Source organism: Aythya ferina, assembly GCF_964211825.1.
Source record: "Aythya ferina genome assembly, chromosome: 4".
NCBI classification, from domain to species: Eukaryota; Metazoa; Chordata; class Aves; order Anseriformes; family Anatidae; genus Aythya; species Aythya ferina.
Genome location: NC_140300.1, coordinates 15,987,064 through 16,006,502, shown reverse-complemented (window position 1 = coordinate 16,006,502; position 19,439 = coordinate 15,987,064). Strand labels below are relative to the sequence as shown.

General features: G+C 42.8%; 1 protein-coding gene across 17 annotated transcripts in view; it reads left to right on the top strand.

The window, feature by feature from the left end:
* Positions 1 to 6,554, top strand: part of LDB2 (LIM domain binding 2) — a 244,960-nt gene extending 238,406 nt beyond the window's left edge. For 10 of the 17 annotated variants that reach the window (XM_084516471.1, XM_084516470.1, XM_084516467.1 and 7 more), the window contains one exon: positions 5,252 to 6,554. In XM_084516471.1, the coding sequence (XP_084372597.1) occupies positions 5,252 to 5,482 (231 nt within the window). In that variant the 3' untranslated portion in view covers positions 5,483 to 6,554. Of the gene's footprint in view, positions 1 to 2,371; positions 2,515 to 5,216 lie in introns of all 17 variants that reach the window. The other 7 variants (XM_084516460.1, XM_084516458.1, XM_084516461.1 and 4 more) reach the window with 3 other exon arrangements.
* The last annotated feature ends 12,885 nt before the right edge of the window (positions 6,555 to 19,439 follow it).

Genomic DNA, 19,439 nt, shown 5'->3' with positions numbered 1-19,439 from the left:
GGGTTTTGTTCAGTGTGTAAAGAAAGCTGACAAAACAGGGACAAAAAAACTGTAGTCCACTCAGATGTCTTAGTCTCAGCAGATTCCAGTCATTCCAGTCAGATTTGTTCATGATCTTGATCTTGTCTGATCTTTGGAAGAAACATTAACCCATTGTGCAGAAACCAGGATTACCGATTTCCTCTTTCCTCCAAGAGCAAAGATGGTGAAGATTCCTTCCACAAGGGTCATAGCGAACTTGTCTTTCTCATGTTAGCTTTCCTATGATTTCAAAGTAAGGTAGTTATCTAATTTGTATGTGTCATCATTTATCATTTACACATTACTAATTTCCTCTAATATTTGAAGCTAGTTGCAGTGTTCTTCCATACCTTTGTTCAGGTTTCAAGCCTCTTCACAGGCTGAGATATGATTTCATTGCTTTATTATTATTATTATTATTATTATTATTATTATTATTATTATTATTATTATTATTATTATATTTCAAATAAAACTGTCATGCAAAACCAGGCTCTTGTATGTAGACCTGTACACTGTGATCTGTGGATTATAGGTGTAAGCAAGATGATCAAAAGTGGTTAATATCACTTGAAAATCAATTTCAGTTAAGTTTAATGAAAACAGTCCACATTGATCTATTTTAATCTATTTGAATTTGGAAATTTGACAATACACAACTCTCACAAACTCAAAGAACCTCTGTGCTGCTCCCAGTCATAACTGTAAAAATTAACAGGTGAATTTTGCTTTTATTTACTAATGAAGATCTCGTTGAGTATAATACTGTAGCCATGAGCTTAGTGAAATATCATTTGTGTTGAAAAGAATAAAGCATCACTGCACGCCACTAAGTAAATCAACTATTCTTTGTTATATCCAGAGTCTTAATTAGAGCCTCTTTGCGCTCTTTAAATGAGTTATATACCTCAATAGTCTCAATTTCTCTTTGTAGTTCTTTGTAAGCTCCTCAAAAGCCAAATCCATAAACCTGCTAATGTGGGAGGGAGCAATACAATCTCTTACGTGTTTCAGAAACAGGGAGCAGGTTTAGGTGTTTTGTAATAGATGAAGGACTGGAGCTACAGTTCCAGGGCTAGAAGATTAGTGTCAGAAATTATCCCTAAGTCTCAGAACAGTGCAATTCAGAATCTAAAATTTAGCCTTAAGGAGATGAGAGTGAGCAAATTGGTTTCCAGTTGTTGCGCTTTACTAAAAATGTACCAAACAAGACCAGCACGTCAAGTTAACAGAGAGGACTGTGATGAGATGTGAAAGATAACCATTTTCCTCTAGAAAGTGTTTACTCTGAAACCTAATTAAAATGTCAGTTCTGTTTCTACAGATCATTTCAGCACAAATGTCAGTTTGATGTTTTTATCTTAGAGGTAGTGACCATTACTGCGGAGGGCAGCAATGGGGCTCTAAGTCATTAATATTTTTTGTGGCAAGGAGTTATGAAGTCAATTATTAAAATAATCACAACTAACACAATTCTGTAAGAAGGAAGGAGGAGATACCCTTCTTTTGACTTAGCACTTCCAGGTGTGCAGGCTGCTTAAACTAGCGTAACTTCCAGTTCTTGAAGTATGAGGCTTGTTTGAAACATTTACTTGATAGTTTCAAGCATTTTTTAATTATCTCAGGCTTGTGAAGCACTGCTTGTGTACTTCTGGGGACAGTGACACCTACATATTAACAAAACAAATTAATAGCAAAGCAAAATAAAATAACAAAGCAAAGATGGAAAGCATAGGTATGGGGATTTTTACATGGCTCATACATTTTTTTTACACTTTCTTACCTCCACACACCAGTAAGATATTGATTAGACACAGAATGATCTTTAAAATCCCAAGTTAAAAAGTCTAGTTCTAGAACTGGGTATAGCAGAGCTAAACTTTGAGGCTAGGTATAAAAAAGATGAAGCCTGAGAAATGACCGGTCTGTTAATTAGAAGTGCTTGCATTTGGGTTGTGTATGAAGTGATCTCTGTGTGTAGTTTATATGCATCAATTTAAGTTTGGATGGTAATTAGGGATATTGCAGGATGAAAGGTATGATATACATGAAAGCTGCTTTTGTGGTTATATTATTAAATAATACATTTCTATCACATAATGTAAAACATCCACTGCTTTATTTACAGGGCTTCACTGCAACCATATTTTACTATCATGAGACATTCCTTCACCAAAAATGTTGTTTCTAATCACGGAGTAAATTAATAAGATTGAGTGACTACAGTCTAAATCTTTTTTAAACTAATCTAGTCAAATATGTGCTACCATAACTAGGCCGTAGCAGAATATGCTGCCGTGCAAGAGACTAGGGTTTAATTCTTGGATTCTGCTTCTCACTCCATGAGCAGGAGCTAGGAGCACTCCAGAGCTGCAGCCTCAACCCTGGGAGGGATGGAGCCTTGTGTCATTCAACAGCAGTGACCCCCACTGGCCAATTTAAGGAGAAGCATTGAGGGGCTCTAAAAGGAGTCACTTCCAGTCCTCCTCAGAGGTTGGTGGTCATTGCACGGGAATTAGTGAGTGGAGGTTCAATGGGGTGCACTCGGTGGGGTCTTCAGCTTTTCAGTCTGAGGAGCAGAATCCTCTCCGGGGAGGAACCAGCATGTGCGCTTCCTGAGATAGTATTTTTGCCTGACATAACTCTAAGCAGCAGGATTGTCAAGACTATATATATTATATACACTTTTAAATGTCCTGTAACTAATGCTGTGATATCTATCTCTTAAATAGAATGAGGGAAAACTCCACTAACCTCAATATAATTCTAGTTTAATTCTCAGAGAGAGAGAGAGAGAGAGAGACTCAGTGTCATGGAGAGAAACATAAGTGCAAACTGTCCTCTCAGTGGGTGTCATTAAATTAAAGGAATAATATTTGAGAAGAGTCAGATAAATTAGAGAGGGAAAGGCTTACATGGTCGTTGAGCATCTCCCCACTGATGCACAAATGTTCCCTGCCACAGATTGAGTTTTTTCCCTGTCCACTGTTAGGTGACCGGAGCAGCAAAGCTAGCACTTTCCATTGGGGTCATTAATCCTCAGTCTGTAGTTCTCAGCACCAGGAATGTTGTCTTATCAGTAGGGGTTACATTTTCAGTTCCTTAATGGCATCTTAGTACCCTAGCACTTCAGATTAGCCTAAAGCGATACTCTTCCTTTCAGCACCAGCAGCTATTAAGCATATTTACCCCTCCCAATCATTTGGACGATGCAATACATGTTTAATTCTTTTCCACAGCCTCCTCCCCAGCCAGCTGCTCTAGCCCCATAGCTATTTTTGGTGCACTTCTCTAAGTCTCATCCAAGCTGCTGACCTCTTCCTGGTATGGCAGCGCACAGAACTTGAGGCAGCATCAGGGGTCTGTACTCAAGAGCACTGAAGTTAAAGGAACTGTTGCCACCTCGGTCTGTGACTCTGTATTGCACTCACTGTGGTCCTTTTTGCCTGACGTATCGCTGCACGCTCCAATCCATTTTGCTGTCCTCTGCCAGGTTTCTCTTGTCATTAATGCTCTCGCAATGCAGTGGGGTCAGGTCTGTTTCAGCAGTGCACGCTAGAAGTTTTCTGTTGTTTAGGGGGATGAAATGAACTAGAATAAACTTTTGGTTACAAACACCTTTGTCTTTTAAACTTCTGGGTTGCAAAGCTATGTGTGAGATTTATTTAACAAAGTCTTTTATGGGTATGTGGAGTAACAAAATGCAGAGAATGCAAAGAGGAAATCATGTAGCAGTATCCATCTACTCACAAATTTTTCACATAGCACAGGCTGAAAATGTGATAAAAACATTCTTCTGTAGCATGTCAGCCTTTGCTAAGGGATATCAAGATACAGTGTAAATAGAGGCAGTGATTTGTGTTGTTTCGTGGGGAATGAAGCACGTATCAGATTAAATAAAACAACACAACAAAACACAGCACCTGATTATATGCAAACACTTGTCTTCTGTTTGCTTTTTACAAATGCTTTTACATTCACAAGGAGGACCAGATCCTTTAAAATATGAATCTGTTGTTCTCTAGGACTCTGTGAAGGGCTTGTTAAATCAGTAGTTACAAAGCTAGACATCTGGAGTTACTGCACTTTTACCAAACGTTACCTGATGCCCTGCCACCTGAGCTGCATGAAAAGATGCATCCCACATACTTCTTGTAGTGGTTAGTTCAGCAGCCTGATTCTCCATTGAACAGAGAGAACAAGAGAGCTCTCTGGCTTTGCACCTTTGCTTTCCAATCTCAAGTTTGCACCTTTCTATCCCATGCTGGTTAGGTTTTTTGCAGCAAATCTGTGATGCACTGGAGTACAGTAGGCGGTTTACTTGTTTTCATGGAAGGACAATTTGTACTTAAAGTAGTGATTAGATGAATTCTTTCTTTCTTGCATGCTTCAGTTTTTGATGACTACTAGCTTCATCAGTGTAATTATAATTAGCACTCTTCATCTTCCTTTTACGGTACCAGCTGGACAGATTGGTCCTCTTACTGCACAGATTGGCGGCAGGGTTGCCTACATGGAGTTAGGTGACAGGCACCATGAAATAACAGATGGTAAATTCAGGGCTTGTTGGCAATCAGCAGGTTTTTGCTAATGACTTAATTAGCTATGCAAATTGTCAAATCAGTGTGAACATTGTTTTTATCGAAAACTTTACCTAAATTAATTACCATAATTAAGTAGCAGAATGTCAAGTATATTGGATGCGTAAAAGGGCTTGGCTGGCTAAGGATAAGAGAGTTACCATCTTTATTAGAGTGCTGTGCTCCACATTTGAAAAGTCTGAGGATAAGAAATGTGGTTTCTTTTAAACTAGTTTTAAAATACGCATATCACAGAGTTGCAACTGAGAGGCACCCTGGTGCCTTTTCATATGGCTCAGGAAAGAAAGCCTGGATAAAGGCTGAATATCTCAAGCAGGAGTTTAAGGCAGTTTCAGAGCCTGCTTGTTTTAAAAAATAATAAAAAAAAAATCAGTCTACCTGCTTTTCAGTTCTGGGGTGTTTAAGATCCAGAGCCATGAGCATGCTGCTAGAGAGATGAGTTACAGTTTTTCGTTTAAATTAGTAGTGAAATGTAAGCCTGTCTCCTAGTTCCTACTATGCAGGAACTTTTAACTCTGTTGTTCAAATATCACAAAAGTAAAAGATGCAAGTTCTCTAACATAAATTTTTTAAGTTGATTTTTTCTCTCTCAAGGTTTCCATATAACAAATATTGGGTGCTGTTCACAGGATGTGATGGTGGTAGGAGAACCAACTCTGATGGGAGGCGAATTTGGGGATGAAGATGAAAGGCTTATCACTAGATTAGAGAATACGCAGTATGATGCAGCAAATGGCATGGATGATGAAGAAGATTTCAACAATTCACCTGCACTGGGAAATAACAGCCCGTGGAACAGCAAACCTCCTGCTAACCAGGAGACTAAATCTGAAAACCCCACACCACAAGCTTCCCAATAGGTTATTCTGCAGCAGTAGCCGCTGCGATGTATGTCAGTGGCTTACTAATTACTGTTTCATAACATTCGTGAAAAAAAAAAAAAAAATAGAGAAACCTTTCAATGGATACAGTACCTATTTCTAAACTAAAGCTATCTGATTTTTTTTAATTAGGGAAAAATCTTTTATAAGCTTCCCTATACATTTCTTGGAAGCTTTCACATACAACATGATACTGGCACTGACCTCAATTAAAATAATTGAAAATTAAATAGCATCTCATGGCAAATTTCTGACAATGCATTCTATTGGAGGGGTTGTTTTTTTCCTCATCAAACAATGGCCATATTTTAACAAGTCATCAGTGCTCAGGATCTCATTAACGCAACTATGTAAAACTTTTTACAATTGTAATATATTTTCTGCTTTTCAACTTGCACCTGAAATTTCTTGTTTCAGAAAAAAAAATAAATAAAAAAACCAGCTTTTAAGGAAAAGTAATTTAAAGTAACTTTTGTTCTTTCTTTAACTTTTCTTTCATTGGTTAATCTTTTAAAGGATCCAGCATTTTTAATTTACATTTAGCTGATGCCAGTAGATACTCTTTCCATCATTTAATAAAAATGCTGAAACAAGAAATGTCTTTTTTTCATCAAAGACATGAGAAATATTTTTATGTGGAAAAAGACACCCAGTCCTATGAGAGTTTATGCTTTGTAAAATTGCTGTTGATCCAGATATTTTAAAGCCATGTAATCCATTAACTTTGTGGGCAGCTTAATAAATCTAAAACTTTTGTGTTTTTATTATTGTATCTGAGTTGGCTTTGTTGTTATTTCTTTTCATAGTATATTTCTTGTATAATATTTTTGTAAAGCCCTCAAACCATTTTTTTTTTTTACTTTTTTCCCCCCGATTCTGGTGTATTTATGTGAAACTTTATAAAAGAAACTAATTTTTTCATTTACATATTAATATGTTCAACTCATCATGTAAAGACACAGTGAGTCAGTGTGTTATATAATACAACTGTATTTTATGTATGCTTTGCCAATAAGTGTGCCAATAAACTGTGTTAACAAATGTGCTCTTATATCCTGCATTTAGTTCCTTGCGTGCCAAAGTCATACGCCCATGTGCATAATCATGCACCAGGAATTTTTGGAATCGGTGTTTCACCAAATTGCAACCTTTCTCCAGCAAAAAGGACAGGCTGTAGTTTAGGTGCGAATTGCTTGGAGCTCAATTTGGTTAGCTGCTCTTTTTTTAACATTAATGACGTGTAACACCACGGGTCAGGAACAGCAGCAAGAGCCACGCACAAGGGAGCGCAGGGCATCCAGCAGGAGCACCTCCATCCTGAACTTTGCACCCCTCGCCTTCCAGGGCCGGGGCTTATCAGAGCAGGGATTTCCACTCTGCTGAATTCTGTCTGATAGCTTCACAATGAATCCCTCAGCTGGGGCTGAGAGGATTTAAAAAATTCTGCTTTCTTCCCTTTGCTATGAAACCAATTGTTCGTGGGAGCAAGTCTCCAAAGCAGGATCTCTGGACTGATGCAGCCTGCTCTGAATGCAGCCTGGAGTGCACAAGCCCCTCAGCTAAGCTGGGAGGCACAGGGGGCACATGCCCTCACCCCATAAAGCTGAGAAGTCCTGCAAGGGGCACCCCGTGGGTAACATAACATGGACAGGGAGGGCAACTACCGACACAGACCACCGAAGGTACGTGATCCAGCCCTTTGTGCAGGGCAGTGATGTGTTGCTTATATGTAATGCTATACTTTTAATATTACAGGCATTATAAAAGCACCTGAAGAACTCTGTGTGTGTCTGTTGGTTTGGTTTTTCTGACTTGACTCAGAAGCCAGTCTAGGGAAATATGTCTCCCAAATGAACACACACATTTTTTAAACTTGCTTTTGAGGATGTGATTCCACCAAACAGTTTTCAAACCACCGCTGCATTGCCATTTGGCTCCTCAGTGGGATACAGCTCCACAGTGCCCAAGGAACAAAACTGAGCCTCCAACCTTGGCATTGTTCTGCTGAAAGCAAAATCCTTCTTCAGTGAATTTCAGCACCTAGGGCAGGCCCCTCAGGAAGGCAGCCTAAAAGATACTCCAGGTGTCTCTAGGATCTAAGCCCTCTGTGCAAAGCATATCATTTGTAGGGTATAAATTTATAGCCAAATAAATAATAAACACGGACTGAGTATATCAGCGTAGCCAGCAGTGTTGCTCCTTCATAACACTTGCAGGGGGTAGGAAACTGTAGGTCTATCACTCAGAGACTATATCAGCACTGATTTTTCCATGTAAATAATTAAAGTCACACCGTATTCCATTAAGGGATCACTGACTCCTATATAGCTGCTATAACATTACAATTATACACAGTAATTCTAATGTTCAAAAACACTAATCATTCATATTACATCTCCATGAGCACACTCTAAAAGGCGTTCCTTATTATTAATCTTTCAAGGCTGGCACTACTATTTCAATTTTTAAAAGATTTATGATGTCATATTACCCCTGTTGTTTCAGTAAATAAACATAAGAACATTTGAAAAATGGGGAACAGACTCCTTAGAGTGCTGTCCTTGAATTAATCTGGAAGGACATTTTTCCGTATCTCCTCAAAAACCCACTCTACAAGCTATCAATCCACCCTATTGTGGTTAGGGTGAATAACAGATGGGGCTAGCTGATTTTATTTATTCAGTTATTCATAAAAGGAAATGTTCGAATGGTCTGGCTTAATGAAGTGGCTGGATATGTACAGACGTTGACCACGCAGTCTCTTCGTTGCCTCCTCCTTCATCCCCATGCCGTGGGCTGTTGCATGGGCTTTTCTTACCAGGTTTCCAATGACACAGTAAACTCTTCAAGACCAATCCTCTGATCCTGTGTCTTCCTACATGCTTGTACCCTGTTCCTGAGAACATACCCTATGGGTTAGAGGATTAAGACACAACATTTACATTAAGTACTGGACTTCTTGGTTATTTTATTTTTTAAATGACACTGGTTTTTGTATTCTCTTCTACCACCTCATGCGGAGAAGTGCGAAAGGTGACTAAACACCAGAGGCAAGTTGAAGTAACAGGTCCATAAGTGCTGAGGTCGAGCTCAAAAATGAAATCTTGAAACCAACAATTAATTGTACTGTAATCTAATCTCACCACCTACAAGAACATTGTAACTCTTTTAGAATTTGGAAGGAAATAATGTTGTTGACACTTTCCCCTGGGGAGCCATGCAATTATTAAAAGGAGGAAGGAAACTTATCTTGTGATGCTGAAATACTTTCAAAGAGAAAGCCCTCGTTTGTTTTAGCTAAATGGAGGGAAGTACTGGCCCTGAGAAGTGCCCTCTCAAATCAGAGGGAGGAAATTCCGTAAGTTTACTTAGAAAAGCAGGATCATATAATTAGCAAAGTGAGCAAGTAAGAACACTGATAACTAGGTGGGTTGCTGTTACAAAGGACTTACACTGTGTGAGAATCATAAGAAGTGGTACCTTTTGATTATGCTTTGAGTTGCTTTGTTTCAAGGGTGGTTTTGTTTGGTTATCTTTTTCCCTTGGGTCAGCAAAGTTGACTTCTCAGGGAGCTTCCAAGTCACCAGCTGGTCTCACCAGCTGCCCCTCATGAGGACATTTCACTTCTTAAGGCTTCTCCTTTCTCCCTTTCACAACAAGCAAAAAGGAGTAGTATTTGCAGATTTGTGGTATTTTTCAGAAAGAAAGTGTCCTCAGGTTTCACTATCTTTGCAATGGTACGTGTGAATATAATAACCTCATAGGATAATTCAGTTTGCAAGGGGCTTCAAGAGGTATAACTGATGTTTGTATTCTTGCAGCATCCCAGGGATCACAGGTTTGAGGCCCTAGAGATTGAGAGGCCGGTGTGTGAGGAAGAGGTAGCAAATGTTCCCAGGAGGATGCCTGGAGCGAGGAGGTCGACTCCGCGCCTCAGGACTGCCTCCACCAAAAAAGACAGGAGGGTTATTGTTGTTGGTGACTCGATTCTTAGGGGAACAGAGGGCCCTATTTGTCGGCCGGACCCTACCCGTAGGGAAGTCTGCTGTCTCCCTGGGGCCAGGGTCAGGGACGTTGCCAGGAAGCTTCCTAACCTGGTACGCCCCTCTGACTATTACCCCCTTTTGATAGTCCAGGCGGGCAGTGATAACATCGAAGAGAGAAGCCTCAAGGCTATCAAAAGGGACTTTAGGGGGCTGGGTCGGTTAGTGGATGGAGCGGGAGTGCAGGTGGTGTTTTCGTCCATCCCTATGGTGGCAGGGAGGAGTTCAGAGAGGACACGGAAAGCCCACCTGTTAAACACGTGGCTCCGGGGCTGGTGCCAACGCAGAAATCTTGGGTTTTTTGATCATGGGGCACTTTACTCAGCACCTGGCCTGATGGCCGCAGACGGGTCCCTATCTTTTAGGGGAAAAAGGATCCTGGGCCAGGAACTGGCAGGGCTCATTGAGAGGGCTTTAAACTAGGTAGGAAGGGGGATGGGGCTGAGGCTAGGATTCTGGGGCTGTGCCAGGGGGAACAATGGCAAGGCCGGAGGATAAGGCAATGGCCCAGCTGAAGTGCATCTACACCAATGCACGCAGCATGGGTAACAAACAGGAGGAGCTGGAAGCCATCGTGTGGCAGGCAGGCTACGACTTGGTTGCCATCACGGAGACGTGGTGGGACCAGTCTCATGACTGGAGTGCTGCAATGCCTGGCTATAAGCTCTATAGAAGGGACAGGCAGCATAGAAGGGGTGGTGGTGTGGCTCTCTATATTAGAGAGTCTTTCGAGGCTGTAGAACTCGAGGTTGGGAATGACAAGGTCGAGTCCCTTTGGGTTAGGATCGGCAGGGACAACAAGGCTAGTGTCCTGGTCGGGGTCTGCTATAGACCGCCGAACCAGGATGAGGAGACGGATGAGGAATTCTACAGGCAGCTGACAGAGGTTGCAAAATCATCAGCTCTTGTACTCGTGGGGGACTTCAACTTCCCTGACATATCCTGGAAGCACAACACAGCCCTGAGAAAGCAGTCTAGGAGGTTTCTGGAGAGCGTGGAAGATAGCTTCCTGACGCAGCTGGTTAGTGAGCCTACCAGGGGAGGTGCCCCGCTAGACCTTCTCTTCACAAACAGAGAAGGACTGGTGGAGGACGTGATCGTCGGGAGCTGTCTAGGGCAGAGTGACCACACAATGGTGGAGTTCACTATTCTTGGCGAGGCCAGGAAGGGGACCAGTAAAACCGCTGTATTGGACTTTCGGAGGGCTGACTTTGAGCTGCTCAGGACATTGGTTGGTGGAGTCCCTTGGGAGGCGGTTCTGAAGGGCAGAGGGGTCCAGGAAGGCTGGGCGCTCTTCAAGAGGGAAGTCTTAATGGCGCAGGAACGGTCTGTTCCCACGTGCCCAAAGACGAGCTGGCGGGGAAGAAGACCGGCCTGGCTCAACAGAGAATTGTGGCTTGATCTTAGGAGGAAAAAGAGGGTTTATAAGCTTTGGAAAAGTGGGCAGGCCACTAAGGAGGACTTTAAAGAAGTAGCGAGGCTGTGCAGGGACAAAATTAGGAAGGCCAAAGCTCATCTGGAGCTCAATCTGGCTACTGCCGTTAAAGATAACAAAAAACGTTTCTATAAATACATCAACACAAAAAGGAGGACTAAGGAGAATCTCCATCCTTTACTGGATGCGGGGGGAAACTTAGTTACAAGAGATGAGGAAAAGGCGGAGGTGCTCAATGCCTTCTTTGCCTCAGTCTTTAGCGGCAATACCGGATGTTCTCTGGATACCCAGTACCCTGAGCTGGTGGAAGGGGATGGGGAGCAGGATGTGGCCCTCATTATCCATGAAGAACTGGTTGGTGACCTACTACGGCACTTAGATGTGCACAAGTCGATGGGGCCAGATGGGATCCACCCAAGGGTACTGAGGGAGCTGGCAGAGGAGCTGGCCAAGCCGCTGTCCATCATTTATCAACAGTCCTGGCTATCGGGGGAGGTCCCAATCGACTGGCGGCTAGCAAACGTGACGCCCATCTACAAGAAGGGCCGGAGGGCAGACCCAGGAAACTACAGGCCTGTCAGTTTGACCTCAGTGCCAGGAAAGCTCATGGAGCAGATCCTCCTGAGAGTCATCATGCAGCACTTGAAGGGGAAGCAGGCGATCAGGCCCAGTCAGCATGGCTTTATGAAAGGCAGGTCATGCCTGACGAACCTGATCTCCTTCTATGACAGAGTGACGCGCTGGGTGGATGAGGGAAAGGCTGTGGATGTGGTCTACCTTGACTTCAGCAAGGCTTTTGACACCGTCTCCCACAGCATTCTCCTCAAGAAACTGGCTGCTCTTGGCTTGGACTGGCGCACGCTTCGTTGGGTTAGAAACTGGCTGGATAGCCGGGCCCAAAGAGTCGTGGTGAATGGAGCCAAGTCCAGTTGGAGGCCAGTCACTAGTGGCGTCCCCCAGGGCTCGGTGCTGGGGCCGGTCCTCTTTAATATCTTCATCGATGATCTGGACGAGGGCATCGAGTGCACCCTCAGTAAGTTCGCAGATGACACCAAGTTAGGTGCGTGTGTCGATCTGCTTGAGGGTAGGAAAGCTCTGCAGGAGGATCTGGATAGGCTGGACCGATGGGCTGAGGTCAACTGCATGAAGTTTAACAAGGCCAAGTGCCGGGTCCTGCACCTGGGGCGCAATAACCCCAAGCAGAGCTACAGGCTGGGAGAGGAATGGTTGGAAAGCTGCCAGGCAGAGAAGGACCTGGGAGTGATGGTGGACAGTCGGCTGAATATGAGCCAGCAGTGTGCTCAGGTGGCCAAGAAGGCCAACGGCATCCTGGCTTGTATTAGGAACAGCGTGACCAGCAGGGCTAGGGAGGTGATCGTCCCCCTGTACTCAGCTCTGGTGAGGCCGCACCTCGAGTACTGTGTTCAGTTTTGGGCCCCTCGCTACAAGAAGGACATCGAGGTGCTTGAGCGGGTGCAGAGAAGGGCGACGAAGCTGGTGAGGGGCCTGGAGAACAAGTCCTACGAGGAGCGGCTGAGGGAGCTGGGCTTGTTCAGCCTGGAGAAGAGGAGGCTCAGGGGTGACCTTATTGCTCTTTACAGATACCTTAAAGGAGGCTGTAGAGAGGTGGGGGTTGGCCTGTTCTCCCACGTGCCTGGTGACAGGACGAGGGGGAATGGGCTTAAGTTGAGCCAGGGGAGTTTTAGGTTAGATGTTAGGAAGAACTTCTTTACAGAAAGGGTTGTGAGGCATTGGAACAGGCTGCCCAGGGAAGTGGTGGAGTCACCATCCCTGGAAGTCTTCAAAAGACGCTTAGATGTAGAGCTTAGGGATATGGTTTAGTGGAGGGCTGTTAGCGTTAGGTTGGAGGTTGGACTCGATGACCTTGAGGTCTCTTCCAACCTAGAAAATTCTGTGATTCTGTGATTCTGTGATTCTGTGATCTGTGAAAGTCGTAAGTAACTATTTTTTAACCACAGCCCTGGAGAAGGGACTACTCTTGTGCATTTGGAAAGTGTAACCAGCTTGCATCCCTGGGGAACTGAGCAGAAGTACTCATTATTAGAGAGATGCCAAGGTAATCAGTCTTGAAGTATACAGCAAAAGAAAGGGGCTGAGGGAAAAGAAACTACTGAATGAAACGGCAAAATACAGAGCATTGCTGGGTATTCTGTAACACCAGCGTGGAGCGAGGTTCCTTCCCCTAGCCTTTGCTGTGAAACACCATTAAAGGAGTCTAAACTCTGGAACCAGCCATGAGAACAGACTAAATTTTGCAATTTCATGGCCTCCATGAAAATCCCATTTTAGCAAAGACAGGATGAAAGAGAAAACATGAATGATTGATATTAAAAGAAACCCAGTTTGTGCCTAATATATCCTGGAGAAACTGCTAATGGAAATTGAATAGTCCTGAAAATATTTCCTGAGACTGCAACTCTGATCAAGTAGCCCTATGGTGATATATTGCTTGTCCAAATTAAAGCTGCCCTGGGGCACAAGTAACCCCAGTAGCTGGTTTTACTGTGTCGGACTGGATGATATGTATGGGTTTTGTAGCTTTTTGACAGCGTATTTTTATACAAGGCTAAGGCCTGAATCTTCTCCTATGTAAGAGGAGCTCCTGAATATTTAACATCCCGTGGAACTGACGTTACTCCAGCATATCATTATGCTTCTATGAGGAGTCTGGTGGTACCCCAGCATTGCAGATTGGCAGATGGTAACTTTAGCTTGAGAGTCACTTTTGGAAGTCTCTAAATTTATGGACCACGCTGCTGTGCTTTATGAGAAGATATTAATTTCCACTAAACATTTGCAGTATTAAAATCTGTTCTAATTTAGCATGTTATTTTGACAGCAACTAGTAACAGTGCTTTCAAAGGGAGAGACTTTATTAAGAACAGCAATGGAGCAATGTAACTGCAGGAGCATTTCTTCCCTGACCCTATGAGTCACTTCTGAAATAAAAGAATTATATCCCTTACATCAAGAAATAATTTTAATTTTAACGGGTCTATGGGTAGTCTTAATCCATAAGTACATTTTAAAACACCATTATGCTCTCAGGATGACATCAGAGGAGAACACACTTGAGCATAAAGAATCAAAAACTTCATAAAAAGCATCCAGCCACACCAGAGCACAAACACTCCAGTTCCTCAAGAAATGGTGCTTCCACCAGCTTTACAGGGAGCAGGATGAAAAAGATAAGCTTCAGTTTGGATAAGTAACTAAATGTATCCCTGATAACTCAGGTGCACAATGCCATCGCTGCACGTTAGCAGAGGAGCATGCCTCAGCTGAACCAAGCAGATGCCCACCTGCCACACCTCCATTTCTGTTGTACGCACAAATTGAAGATCCTTTAGGTCCATAACTAGGGTCTGTAATACTTTAGGCTGGTTTTCTTTGGGGGGGGGGGTGGAGGGGAGTGGTTTGGTTGGGATTTTTTTGTCTGTTTGTTCATTTATTTGAGGAGAGGTTTGGGTTGTTGTTGTTTTTAATTTGTATTTTAATCTATGATATACATATTTCCAGCTCTCTAGGATCCTACCAGTTGAAAGGTGACATGCAAATTGGTCATTAGAGTGTATAGGGGGGGGGAGCAGTATTTTATACTATGCTGAAAGGAATTCTATCTCTGGAGATCCTCAGGTTGTGTATTGCCCCAGTTTAATTAATAGCTCTGTCTCAACAACCCTGAATTCATCTGAGATAGTATGAGCAATTTGGTATTGAACAGCTATAATGTATAAGGCTAGTGTCTCCTTTGTAAGTGCATTAGGAGACATTTTAGCAAATGCTTGATATGAAACAGGCATTTAACACTCCTTATCACATTTGACTGCAACTCTCATTTCATCACATAAAGTTTTATCCTCCCTGAGTGATCTCCTGGGGGGTCTGAGTACTGGAAAGGCTTTTAAGAACTGTGTTCGGTGCTTTCAAATGTTGGGCTGGCTTTTTTTTTCTTCTTCTTCTTTTTTTTTTTTTCCATTCATTTTTTTTTCATCTCTCTTTGATAGCTTATGAAAATTTGTTTGCCCAGAGTTTTTAACCTTCCACCTTCTTCTGGCTATGTGTAAAACAAAATGCAGACAAACCCATCAAAACTAAGGTGGGTTGCTCCTGGGCTGCCAAGAGAGATCAAATTCAGCAGACAGTAGGTGTGAAATTTAGGAACTGTGATGGATAATGGGGCTTGTGTAAGTCTTCAACTGTAAACTCCATTTTGAGAGGGAATTTTTAGCTGTTTTCATTGAAATCTCCGCTCAGGTTACACTAACCTTCCAGAAGGTGATAATAAAATGTGACCAACTGGGACAGCTATCTTTTCATAGAGTTTTTTTCATCAGCTCTGCAACAGTCTATTCTTAAATCACCTGCTACTCATGAATTGCATGCATGGTGTGACAGGGGCTTCGTTTATAGGAGCAGGGATTGCAGCCAGGTGCCCCTGGATGGGGATCAGTAGCAGGTGCTGTGGCTCCCCAGCTCTGCAGCATCACTGCTGCATCTCGCAGCTGTCTCCTCTGCTCACCCTTCTGTCAAAGGGGACCAGGAGTTTCAGGTTGGCTTTGTTCAGCAAATTTCTATGTCTTGCTGTTATTTCAGCCTAAGTGCTTAGAGAAACACAACTTAAATGAACTTTCTTTCTCCCAGAAAATTTACCATTTTTAAACATGTCCCTTTCCTTCAAGCCAGAATCCCCTTGAGAAAGGCCTAACACTAATTTCAAACAGCAGGATTTGGCTTCACTGTAGATGCCGACTGTATTCCTGTGAGGGGAAAAAAAAATAAATCCTAATGACCAGTTTATAAGGAGTGATTGAACAGTGGCACTCCACAGGGAGTCAACATTTTTAAGCTCAAGATCATGTAGTAGTGGGATGTGGGCTTTTAAAACAGAAACAGAGGTGTCCAGGCCTGTGATGTTACTGTGAGCCATGCAGTACAGTCAGTCCTCAGATGCAGAGGGGAACTATCAGGGAAGACGAGGGGGTTGTATAGCGATTGCCTATAAGCCTTACAACAGCATGACATGTCATAAAGTGGCAATCTAGAAGATGGCAGTTTCTAAGAAAAAACAAACAAACAAACAAAAAAACCCAACCACATACAGAGGCAGAAAATTGTGACCAGCAATGAAGGAAATGTCCCGGAGATGGGCCTTGTGCAGGCCTTGCCATGGAACTGCACTGGCATGTATATGTAAGGTCAAGACTCCAAAGGAAAACATAGAATTGATTTTATTTGTTTTTAATCATATGTAATGAGGCAGGTCATCACCAAAACTGTTCTGCTTTCTTAATTGCAGCAAGCTCCTTTAACTGATTAATAGCCAGATTCATTTGAAATAACCTATGAGGTAAAATAAGCAAATACATGGAAAGTCCTACCCAGAGACCAGCAGAGACCTTTGGTTGCACAGCAGCCTGGCTGGCTGCCACAGGGCTTTTGGGGGGTATTGCACCCCCATCTCCTCATCCACTGCCCCTAAGGCCAGCAAGTACCTGGTGGGAAGGGCTGTGGCATTGCAAAATGCCTGCCTACAGGACCACAGGTGGCTGAGACACCCAGGCGAGCTGTATTCCCCTCCTTCCCATCCTCTTCACTGAGCTGTACCCCGATGTCACCATGCTGTCCTTCATCACCTGCTGCCACCCTGAGCTCCACCCTGAAGCCCCTCCACACTTTACCTGACCCAAGGCACCTGTCTGTCACACCACTTGTGAGACTCAAGCAGAGCTGTGCCCATTTGTGTCCCTTTATTAGTGGTACTCAATGCTGTCATGCAGGTATTTCCACAGCTGTGAGTTATTCAGCATAAACTCCTACTGAAGTAGAGAATAGGCTGCAAATAACCCACCAGGGAACAATTTCTTAAGTGCTAGTCATCCAGCAAATTCCTTTATTCTCGGTTTTTATAGCAGGATTATCCGATGTAGAGGATATGTCCAGGTTATAATGTATTTGATTATTTATAGCAGATATCTTGTGGAGTGAACTCCATTACAAAACGGACAAGGATTATTGGAACTAGACAGATGTGATGTTAATTTCCAAAACTAACCTCATTTTCAGTGTAGCCTGTGCTATTGCTTACACCCTTGAGAATATCACTTTTCTGGTAATTTTTCAACCCCCCCAATTGTTTTCCTACTAAGCCTGCTTCAGCCAGCGATTTCTCTGTTTCCCATATCTTTTCTTCATGAATATTCCTATTTTCTAGTGAAATACTTCCTTCCTTGTACCACCAAATAAATTTCCCCTTATAGGGAAAGAAAAAAAAAAAAGAAAAAAAAAAACCACTTTTTTTCCCACTCTTCATCCTCCCTTGAGATATGTTTTTAATTCTAGATAAACCCCTAACCCAGGTGTTACCTGGTTTAAATCCCTCATTAAAACACCCTGTACATCACTGAATGGGAAGTCCCTCTTCTACCTTTCCTCCTGCCTGAGCCACTGTCCTGCAGTTTTATCCCACAGAGAGATATAGACACATTTCTGAGTGTGTACCATGGCAGCCTGGGAAATGGTAGTTTATTATTATTATTATTTCTAATGTGCCATGAAGCTGATTTGCAGTTGAAGTTGGGACCACACAAATTTCTGCACAGACTCTTTCTTCATGCAGTGACCTATGCTCCATCAAAATGCATGCTTTTTGAGCTCTCACTGTGGTTGCTGACTTTGTGTCCAGTGCAAGCCCATGCTGGGGATGTTAGAGGCATAGCCCTGCCTGCTTTATTTCCCATGTACTTGTGGACCTTCTGTCCCTTTTTGTAGCAGTTGTTACTCTCTGCCTCCTCATACCCAGTGGCAGTAAGACCCACAGAATCACAGAATTGTCTAAGTTGGAAGAGGTTGGACTCGATGACCTTGAGGTCTCTTCCAACCTAGGAAATTCTGTGATTCTGTGATTCTGTGATCATCGAGTCCAACCTCTGACCTAAAACTAACAAGTCCTCCACTAAACCATATCGCTAAGTTCAACATCTAAATGTCTTTTAAAGACCTCCAGGGATGGTGACTCCACCACTTCCAGGAGCAATCCTTTCACTATTTGAAATGCTTCAAACTGACCGAGGATTTCTATTGAGGGAGCCTATTTCTTATACCACAGGGTGGTTGAACAACAGCTTTGCATTCAGCTTCTCTGCCACCTTCCCACTTCCATAAAAACAAACCCATTATCCTGGATTCCTGCCTGCAGATTTCAGAGCAACACACTAACATCAGGCTGGTGTTGGTGCCACCATGTGAAATGCTCAGCAAGCCAGACCGCTAGCTGGTCAGTGAAACCTTAACAGACACTGTGCCTCTGTATCTGCAGCTCAGTCTGCCTCTTTCCTCCGTGTGATGGAGAGACCAGTTCTGGGATGTATATTCATGAAGTTATTCCACAGTGAGCTGATGCATTACAGTGCATTGCCTACAACTATGTTTTTTTGTTTATTTTTTATAATTCCATGCATTTATGGCAGCACTTTGGTGTGGTTTCAAAGTGCTGTGCGTGGTTTTTATTTGTGTGACTTCCATTGATTTTTTTTTTTCTTTACAGAAACTTTGTAGCTAAATCTTCCAAGTGCCACTTAACAGCGCTAGGATTTCATTCCTATCATCCCTATCCTTTTTTTTTTTTTTTTTTTTTTTTTTTTTTTTTTTTTTTTGTAGACTATTCAGCCAGCAATATTCAGGGTTTTTCTTAATGTCTTCCATCTCCTCTGCACTGCTGGGAAGGGGCCAGACATCAGCCAAGCAGCAAGTAAATAGACAGCGTGCATTTAGTGTAGTGATGAGCACATATGTTTTTAGTGAAGAGTTTATTTGCCAGAAGAAAAGTAGTTTGAGAATTCAGGTCAACTTTTGGTGAATCACTTTGAACTAATAAATAGAAGAGGTGAGGACAGAAAGGTTTCAGAAGTGCAGAAAAAATTCCTATCAGCTTTTCTGAAAAAAATCAGTTCTGTTTAGTTGAGCTAGGCTACTCCTGTAACCAACAGGAAAAAAAAAAAAAAAAAAAAAAAAAAAAAAAAATCAAAACAAAACAAAAAAACAAACAGGGAGGGAAGGAGAAAAGGGGCAAAGGATTATCTCGCCCCAAACCCAATATCTAAGCCAAAGGCGTGAACAAAATCCATTCCCTTTGGCATCCATCCCCCCACTCTGCCCAGGCCTTACCCCATCTCCTGTGCCAAAGGTCCTTTTTCCATCCATTACAATCTTTTATACTGCTCGGTCCTTCCCACCACGTACCCAGGTTCCAGCTGGAGAATCCCCACCCTCTGCCATCCCACACCCCTCTTTGTAAAGCTCTGCCTGAAATGCCCCTTTCCCAAACCAACCCAGAGCTGCCCCAGCTCGGGCATCTCCACAAAACTTCCTGCTTCAGACACCAGCATCAGAGCATATACTTGGCACTTCCCTGTAGGCTGCTTATGGTGGTTTAACA